At 33.3% G+C, this 10,546-nt stretch overlaps 1 protein-coding gene across 1 annotated transcript in view; it reads left to right on the forward strand.

The window, feature by feature from the left end:
* Positions 1 to 10,546, forward strand: part of Cad99C (cadherin 99C) — a 38,634-nt gene that overhangs the window by 17,677 nt on the left and 10,411 nt on the right. The window contains exons 7-13 of the mRNA XM_017905690.1: positions 1,916 to 2,056; positions 2,223 to 2,507; positions 3,786 to 3,959; positions 4,796 to 5,005; positions 8,493 to 8,624; positions 9,805 to 9,921; positions 10,066 to 10,464. Coding sequence (XP_017761179.1) covers positions 1,916 to 2,056; positions 2,223 to 2,507; positions 3,786 to 3,959; positions 4,796 to 5,005; positions 8,493 to 8,624; positions 9,805 to 9,921; positions 10,066 to 10,464 — 1,458 coding nt within the window. The remainder of the gene's footprint in view (positions 1 to 1,915; positions 2,057 to 2,222; positions 2,508 to 3,785; positions 3,960 to 4,795; positions 5,006 to 8,492; positions 8,625 to 9,804; positions 9,922 to 10,065; positions 10,465 to 10,546) is intronic.

The following is a 10,546-nucleotide window of genomic DNA, read 5'->3' on the forward strand; positions in this document are numbered from 1 at the left end:
ACACTCTGAAAGATACAGTGCTATTATGATGGATTGCACTCGTTATTTCAATAGTGGGGATTAATAAATCAACCCAATAAATTCTCACGGACTGCATAAAAAGGCACGATACCCAGACTACGAATTAGTAGCAATTAGTAAGAATTCCTAACGATAACATTACACGTTCCAGTAGATAGGATACATATTGAAAATTAAATGCGTATCTATAATACATTAAAGGAACACTGTAGCTATTTTCGTTACCTCTTTTACTTCAAAGTACACTACATCATCATTAATTTAACGTCGCATGTAGGCAGTCAGTACGCGTAATATGCTAGCTATACGACAGCATATGGTAAATACGTACTCCGTAAGCTATAACAGTTTCTTTGAGGTGCTTTGTTGAAGTTGATTAATCGTAGTGAAGGGAACGTAAAAGTTGTTGGCGCAATTTTTCGAAGCAACGTAATGAGAACGATGTCAGTGATCTCTTTTTTGCATCATGTAGTAATTTATTTTAAATTTCATCATTCAGAAACGAGGATTTTAGTAATTTTCAAATTATATTCTAAATATTGCTTATGCGAAAAGCGTTCCTTCCTTTGGAACGTATTTTTGAACCCGACTTAAGATATTTCCAAATAAGGTCATTGGTTTACGTGTAACTGGTTTACACGTAAATATCCATCTACATGTACACTTGAAATCAAGTTTTCTTAAGAGCATGGAGGGTTCGAGAGTTCGAAAGTTTCGGGTGCAAGTATTATCCAGAGAGTTAGATGTACTTGCATGAAACTACTGCAATAAACAGTTAACCAGTTTATTTGATATTGCTCGTGATAAGTTCCCTGAGTTTCTTCTATGACCTGAATTCGAAAAGATTGCCATACTTTTAATTTTTCATTTTTTGAAAACATTATTTAGTTCACAAAATAATTTTTCTTAGCTTCAAAATTATCTTTAATGGTAAAAGAAAAAATAACTATGTATCACATATAGCTTTGTTTAAAATTATATTTAATAATATTACATATAATTTAAATTTTTCTTAGCTTCAAAATTAAAAAAATTATTTGTGCAAGAAATATGCAAAGAAATTTCTGTTCGAGTTTTGCACCATCAGCTATTTGCTAGAAATATATCTGTGCATAATATTCGTCTAATCTATATGATGAAATTATTCATTTCAAACTGTCATACTTTCTATTTTATAATCAAATCTATTTCGTTCAAATTAAGTACGCATCTATCATTGGTTTCATCAATATCGAATCCCATTTAATATCTTTATTTGAACTTGCAATATTTTCTGTATATCCGATAAGTTATGCATTTATGCGAGAAATATGCACTCATGCAAATCAAATGCATTATGCAATATATAGAAAATAGAAAACTGTATTTTTAGAATCCTCTGATGACAAACCATATGGAATCTTTAGATCATGTTCAGGTTACGTAACTTCAAACATTTGCTATAAAAATATACATTCGCATATATATATATATATATTCGCATATGCATTCGATATCTAATAAAAATTCCAATTTTTATCTTCCAGGCTCGTCATACTTTACTATTTAATATTCAAATCTGTTTCATTAAAAATAAATAAACATTTGTCCCTGACTTATCCGATGTCAACCCAATTTGACATCCTTATTTTTGTCTACATATATTTAACAATTTAAAATATAAAAGTATCTGTAATATACATAACAGATGTATGTTATGTAATTATATAACATATAATTATCATATATATTTAATATATAATTTAATATTGGTTAAAGATAAATACACATTTGCCATTGATCTAACCAGTATGAATTCCAATTTGATACCCCTGTCACTAATCGAATTCACTATCTCTCTATAGTAATTACCTTATCCATGTAATAAACTTGTCGACTTAATTCTGCTCAACAGGCAGTTGATCCAGAAAACGACCCAGTGTCGTACTCGATCGTCTCGGGGAACGATCTACGTCAGTTCGCGATCGGTGACAAATCAGGCGTGATCACCGTTATAAGGAAGTTAGACCGGGAGGATCTGACTCGTTATCAGCTGGTGAGTTGATGTTCGCGAATGGTTTAAGCACCGCTATGAACACCGGTGTTCCTACCTGCTGCGAGCGAACGCAGTCCTCGTTTTGTCCCAGCTCTGCATGCCATTTCGCGGTCTTATCCGACCTCGCAGTCTTATCTGACCACGATCGTTACTTCTGTCACGCTAGCTGATAAAGGCCGAGGACTCCGGCGGCCTGTTCAACACGGCAACGGTGAACATCAAAGTGACAGACATCAACGACAAGAATCCTGAATTTGTGGATCTGCCTTACGAGTTCACCGTGAAAGAGGGAGAGGCGCGGAAATTGATTGGCCGGGTGCACGCTGAGGATGCTGATGAAGGGATCAACGCCGAGATAACCTATTTCGCGCCAGACGATATACCTTTCACGGTAGACCCTGAAACTGGAGACGTGTTGACGAAGATCGTTTTGGACTACGAGCAGAACGACGTAAGTATTTAACCCTTTCGTTGTGAAAGGTGACTGTCATTACTCAACGTCGAAAGCTCGTATACCGAAGCAGCCTGCAGTCATCCGACGTCTAAGAGCATGTATGGAGAAGGTAACTGTAATTGGTCCAACTAGACGAGATAGCAAAGCGAAACGAGTGCACGAGCCTGTCTTCTCCTATCACATCACTTTCTTACAAATGTCTGTTTATTTTTACTGATTTATCTCGTTGGAGTGTACTGACCGTGTACTGCAGGTCACTATACCTGATCAATAAAGATGATTATAGTCGTGTAACTTTGAAGGCTGTATATATAATGAATTCAAGATTATAGTCACAATTATAGTCACCTATTGTTTTATGCAAAAAATTGCTTATTGTCCGAATTTGATTATGCATGTATTTATTTATAGTTTATCGTATACTGATTTGAAATAATTAAAAAATAGAAATCGAATATTAATTTTTACTTCCACTCCACTCGATGTATGACTGGATTGACATATAGTCGTTATTACAAATATTATATTACACGTACAGTCATATTGACATATAGTGTCAATACATATGTTTCTGTTACATTGTTTACTACGTCAATTTTTAATAAATATGCGTATATTATATATTTTTATATAAAATATATTATATGATATAGTATTTAAATAATTAAAAAATAGAAATCAAATATTAATTTTTACTTCCACTCCACTTGATGTATGACTGGATTGACATATAGTCATTATTACAAATATTACATTACACGGACACTCATATTGACATATAGCGTCAATACATATGTTTCTGTTACATTGTTTACTACGTCAATTTTTAATAAATATACGTATATTATATATCTTTATATAAAATATATTATATGTTATAGTTTCTAATAAATATCCTTTATTTTTGTTATGTATACAAAAATATTTTTCGCTTGTTCGAATTAGTAACGATATACGTATAATAAATTAGCAGATAATAGAAAATATGATATATACAATAAATACAACTATAATACAGTTTAACGCGAACAATTTCAAAAAATATTTATTATTGAACTAGTAAACATTATAGATTCAAGTATCGAGATGAGTGTGTACAAAGTATCACGTGACACTTGAGAACACGATAATAATATGAATTTCTATAAACCAATATTTATGCACAATTAATTTCGTGAAATCTGTCGAGATTGAAATTTTAATGGGAAATAAAAAAAGAAAGTTTCTGAAGTTTAATGCGAATTGCCGGTAAATTGCAATCATCTCGTCTTCCAGGAATATAAATTTGTGGTAACGGCGAGAGATGGTGCTCCAGATTATCGTTTAGCCACAGCTACAGTGACAGTGAAAGTCATAGACGTGGAGGATGAGGTTCCCGTTTTCCATCAAAGTAGCTACGAGGCTCGAGTTAAAGAGAACATGCCAGATTACACGGTGCTCCAAGTAACGGTAAGATGGATTTATGTAATATACTTTAATATAACGTTATACAATATAATGTAACGCGTTGTGCCTAGTTACCCACGATCAATAGAAAATAGTTTCCAATTTGAATGTTACGTAGACCGGAACTGCTCAGAGTGCATAAAATAATCGAATACCTGGAATTCAAATTGGGTAAAGCAGATTTTTTCCAAGCAAATTTAATACTCGACTAACCAAGTAATATTTTCAATCAGTTGAATTGATCGAGCAAGCTTGGAAAAGATTTGATTTGTTTAAATAATTTTTACGGTATATATATAATAATTTCATATTTTATAAAATTTCAATTTTTAAAAATTATTTAATGGACTTGTTTGCAATGTTGATTTAATAACGGTAATTAATATTTGATGAATACGTAATCCTTTTGATGTCAAAGTAAGCAGAATAACTAATATAATAAAAATAACTGGAAATTAAATCAGGAGTATAATTAATCTCGTAATTTGATATAAATTTCAGCGAATTCATAATTTCTCAAATAACCCTGCAGAGTAATTTGAATCTCTATTATTGGATTTAAGTTTAATTAAATTCTAGAAGTCAACGGTGAATCCGCCTAAAGCTCTTGAAAGTATCAAATTTTTGTAAACTTGCTAGAAAAATCAGAAGTATGACGAATATTCGAGTTTGCACGATTTTAATTAAAATATTTAAATCAAATTTATCTCGGTTTATTTTGTCGAACTTCGTTAGTAATTTTCACGCAGACAAATTATATACTGGAAAATTATAATACTGGAAAAAAGCAAATTCTAAACCGTCCTTCTCGAGCCTAAAGCAAATTCTGTTAATTCCAGGCTGATGATCCGGATACAAAAAAGCAGATCACATACATGATCAAACAAGGGGATACCGAACTCTTCAGTATAGATCCAAAGACTGGAATTATAAAAACGATTCGCGGTTTGGACTATGAGAGAGAGAACCAGCACATCCTGATAATAGGCACTGTCGAAAACACCAGCGATTCACCTGGCTCTACTACAAAGGTCGTGGTCAACGTTCAGGTATCGATCGCAAGAATTTTTCCAATTTCTTAAATGCTTTTAACCGTTTGAATTCCCAAGCAGCGCGATCGCGCTCAACTTTGCTGATGCACGTATATACGTCACATAGTACCAACAAGCGCTATTGCGACGATTGGGATTTTTCGACATTAAATTAACCCATTTACATCCAAGCGCGGAATATTCCGCGAGCCACGACTGTCATCTATCACCGAGCGCGGAATATTCCGCGAACCACGACTGTCGTCTATCACCGAGCGCGGAATATTCCGCGAGCCACGACTGTCGTCTATCGCGCTGTTCAGGCTTTTTCGACCGTATTCTTCCAAAAACCTCAAGCGCTACTTGGGACTCAAACGTGTTAATCCCTTTTCTTCATAAGTGTAGGGATATGTTTGATTGGCAGTATAAAAGAATAAGTGGTTATTTTATTCTAATATATATATATGGGATGCTATTTTTCGAAGAACAAATCGAAAACCGGTCAATACGGATTTAGAAAAAAGAATCGAAAATCGACTAATGCCATTATGGAAGACTATTTTAGAATCAAGCTAGTCGAGTTTCGTGGCCTTTACATGGACGTGAAACGCAGGTCAACGGAATCGTGGTCGGCAAGGTGGCATGATTTTCACGAGACCAAATCGCGAATTGACAAAGTGACGTAATTTTTACGAGAAAAAATCGCCAATCGGCTGAATCATGTCTGTTTATTATCCCTTATCTACGGAGGAAGGCACAAATGTTCCCATGCATTCGCTTTCGAACTCTAAAAATATCCCACATAAGTACAAGGCTAATTGGACATTTTGTTACCATTTTTACCATTGCATGATGCTACTGAAATAAATTCAGTTCACAGTTTCCCTTGAATTTTATGTAAAAATTAATAATTTACGGCGCGAAGAAGAATATTATACTAGTACTTATATGTTTTTATTCGAATAATTTAAAAATGTCCTTCTTGTCTGACGAAACAAATTATAAATGGACAGAAGTTAACTGGAAATAGAGGACCAAATAAAAGCAATTTATTTCTGCCAAATAAAATATTGCATCACGCTGCTTTACTGCATGCGAAAGTTTTAATTACATACATATGTGCTAGCATGTTCAAAGAGATATTACGCATTTTGGGACTTTAATTGAGTTGGGACACGAGCGGATAAAATGTATGAAACATGATCAATGTGAGAAAACATTTTAAGCTAATTCGTTTTTCATTCGATTTTGGTAGAATGTTTGTAAATAATTTGATCGAGTAATCGAATACCCAAATACAGGTATTTATTTAACAAAAATGTCACTGTTATTCCAAGACTGATAATTATAAATTTTTATTTCATTTCAAAAAATAATTAATAAAAAATATTATTTACTCGTCTCTTTAAATAAACTATGTCTATATTCTGTCTGTAATTTCATCTATTTATACTGTGAGAGAAAATGAGAAGTGATTGAATACCTTCCACATAGAAGTAAAGATAATATAATATACATATGTATTAGGGTGTCCCAAAAGTTTCTTCCCTTTTTTTTTGATGCGAAATCAATAGACGATATTTGTTGCTTAAGGTTGATTTATGCCTATATGGTATAATTATATATATTATGGTATGATGCCATGGTACGATGCCATAAACGGAGAATTGATAATCCTGCATATTTACAAACATAGCCAGCTCGAGGACATACATAGCGTGACGCGGAAAGAACTTATGGGACAACCTAATATATTGTATAGAGGGAAGAAAAGAGATTTATACAACGTGTCTTTTCGCTCCAGTTTCTTGCATGGAACTTCTTAATATTTTTCCAGTATAGATTTCTTCCACCGGAAAACTTTTATCTCGCCGTTCCATCTCAGTCATTCAATTATTCAAATATCAGCAGTGACTTTTCCGAATATATTTATAACTTTAAACTCCGAACCCTATACTATATCTTATTAAATCGCAGCTTCGTTTCAATATTGCAGATTAATTAGGAAAAATTAATTTAAAAAATTCGCATTTACAATTTCGTGAAATTATTTTAACCATGTATATAGTATATTTATACTAACTATTAAAAATACGTACAGGTAGCCCTCCTACAACACGGCATCCTATAACACGGTTTCGCTATAACACGATTCATAAATTGTGGGAACCCTCCTACAACACGGTTTCATTATAACATGATAAGAAAATTGCAAATACTTTTGTACAACACTGTACTTCTACACGAGCAGTGACGACGCAGAAATTTATTAAATTAATGTTGCATTAAATTAAAATAATATTTTTGTTTTTTTTTGTTTTGTGTTGCATATACATTTATATTTTTAATAAAAATTAAGTTGTTTATGTTGAATTAAAAAGAAATTTGTTTTTAGAGAGTTTTCGGAACGTAACCCTCCTTTTTGTACTGGCCCTGGGTCTCGTAGAACACGGTTTTGTACAACACGGCATTTTCTAGGAACCTATCTACCGTGTTATAGGAGGGTTACCTGTATTTCCAAATAGCTTTTGTCTCGGTGACTAAAATTTCAAATTACAGTTGTTAAATAATGTATTTTTTAATTTTACGTTACACGTTTTATTTATGTTATTTATTTATATTTATTAACCCTTTCACTACTACGGGTGACTATAGTCACAGGTCACGAGACGCCATCTACACACGACGAGTGCCATAGTCGCCGGTCACGAGACGCCGTCTATACATAACGGGTGACCATAATCACCGGCCACAAAAATTGAGTAAAAATTAAAATAAGTGCTATCGTTCCTCTTCGCAATGAATTGCAAGCAAGCAAGCTATTGCGATGGTTGGTATTTCCTCTTTTTCTTTTTTCCCTTCCAAAGACTTGGCCTCTGGAATACTAAAGGCTTTACGATTTTAATGTTTCCATCATTGGCATAGACTGTAAAATTTTGCCAAGCTCGAAGGATTAATTTGCTTCGTGGAATTAGCTAGGTGGATATAAAGAAGATAATAAATTTCTTCGTCTCGATAGGGTTTCGGCTGTAGAATTTTTTGAGGTTAGAAATTCGTGGCTTATCCTTTTTCCCTTAATTTTGAAATTTTGGAGATACTTTGTGATACCAAGCTTGTGATTACTGGTACAGTGTATGGAAGTTGGTGTATGTATTATTTAAATAACGAGGTTCTGGAAGCTTAGCCCTTTGCACTCGACGATTTTTAGGTTAAAGTAGGGTACGAGTTTAAAAATTTTCTAATGCAAAGCTGACGATATTATTTTGAGCAGTAAATAAGAAATTGTATAATAATTAATACGTAGAATTATTTAATTTTAATACCTCTCACACTGTTACGTTATCTTAAATTTGACATATTAATTAATATAGATCTTCGAAATTTTATGAAATGGCGACTGAAAGGCGAGTGCAAAGGGTTAATTAGTGGAATTAACGAGATCGATGAGGAATATTAAGATATAGCATTTTAGAATACTGAAAATTCGATTTTCCTTGTTCATCAGGACGTTAACGACATTCCACCAGTGTTTACGTCAGTTCCGCGTCCGATCACGCTGGATGACGACGTTCCCATTGGCACAACGGTCATCAATCTTATAGCAACGGATTCCGATGGTACTGCTCCCGGAAATCAAGTACGTATTCATGATTAGTTAATCCGCGAACAACGATCTACGGATGATGACTCGATCATTCTTTGTCCATACGAATATTTTTCCATTATATTTTTTGAGCTATGTTTGCATCATCGTTCCGTTAGATTCCACATGAAATTTAATTTTTATTCCATTATATTCTCTGAACCATGTTTATATTACTATTCTGTTGGATCGTATACAAAATTTCATTATTTTTTTTCTATATTCTTTGAACTGTGTCTGTATTATTATTCTATTGAATCATATATAAATTTTCATTTTCTTTTCACTATGTTTTTTGAATTATGTCTGTATTATATTATTCTATTGGACCATATATAAAATTTAATTTTCTTTTCACTATGTTTTTTGAATTATGTCTGTATTATATTATTCTATTGGACCATATATAAAATTTCATTTTCTTTTCACTATGTTTTTTGAATTATGTCTGCTTTATTATTCTGTTGGACCATATATCAAATTTCATTTTCTTTTCACTGTTTTTTGAATTATGTCTGTATTATTATCTTATTAGACCATATATAAAATTTCATTTCCTTCTTCACTATATTCTATGAGTTATGTCTGTATTATCATTCCATTGTATTGTATATTAAATTTCATATTTTTTTTTTTTTTTTAAGTATTGTACATTATAATTTAATATTCTATATATTATTATACTATTGTTATATTTATTTTCGCACCAAAATAATTTTGTCAAATATTTACAGGCATTTTTTAACTATAATATTACTATAAGAATAGGAAGACAAGAAATTATGATAGCGAATTTCATTTAAAAATCGCATTGATTTACCCACACCATTGCATTTCTTTATTCTTGAACACTTTAACGTTAAGAATGAACATTACTAAGATTATTAGATTCTAGAAACTATATTGCATAATGGAATTATTTAAAAACTATGAAAATATTACGAAAATTGCTCTTTATAACACTTCTAAAATTTCCATGGATATTAAAAGTCACAAGATGGAACGCCAACGTGTTTTCTCGTTTAAACTATAGAGTGCGCTAGCTGCTAAACACATATTCCTTTGTTCCGCTCAGATTTCAAACCGCAAATAGACGTGCTGCATACTGAAATGTCAAAATGGATAAATAATATTCGCAAAATTCCTACAACGATTTTTATCGATCAATTTCTAGGTGAGATACGAAATAATCGGCCGGGGGATATCAAATAAATACTTCGTGATCGATCCAGACACTGGCGTGCTTCGAATACGAGACGATCTGCGAAAGGAAACAGACACTGAGTATCAGGTACGCTGTAAACGTTGTCCGTCTATTTATTCGTGTCGTATGCCGGCATTTTTCATTTCCATTGCATTATTAATCGCGTCATGAAAATCTCTGGTAACGGTAAAAGTATGGACGTTGGTGGAGACAAACTTATTAATATTTCAGGTTGATGTGCGCGCGTACGATATGGGAGAACCGCAATTGTCGTCTGTCACGACGGTACCGGTTTACGTTCATCACGTGGCTACGGTGCCGCCGGAAATCGGTTTGGGTTTCGCGGAAAATTCCTACAACGTCGAGGTACCCGAAGATGCGGGCGACAATACGCTGATCAAGATAATCACGGTCATTAATAGCCACGCACACGACACCACGCCATTGAAATGCGAGATTTATAGCGGTAACGAGAACGAATTGTTCGAGGCGAATGTTACGGAGGAACGGAATTGCGCGCTTAGACTGAAGAAAGGAGCTTTGGATTACGAAACGACGGAATCCTATCAAGTGAAGATCAAGTTGGAATCTTTGTCAGGTTTATTGAACTCTGGCAGGAACACGACAATGGTATGTTCATATAGTGTTAACGTTCTTTTGTGTTGCCTCCTTTGCTGCGTGCCGCCTAGGAATTTACATACATATTAAAAAT

The sequence above is a fragment of the Eufriesea mexicana genome, unplaced genomic scaffold (genome assembly GCF_001483705.2).
Source record: "Eufriesea mexicana isolate 0111107269 unplaced genomic scaffold, ASM148370v2 scaffold4287, whole genome shotgun sequence".
Taxonomy (NCBI): Eukaryota; Metazoa; Arthropoda; class Insecta; order Hymenoptera; family Apidae; genus Eufriesea; species Eufriesea mexicana.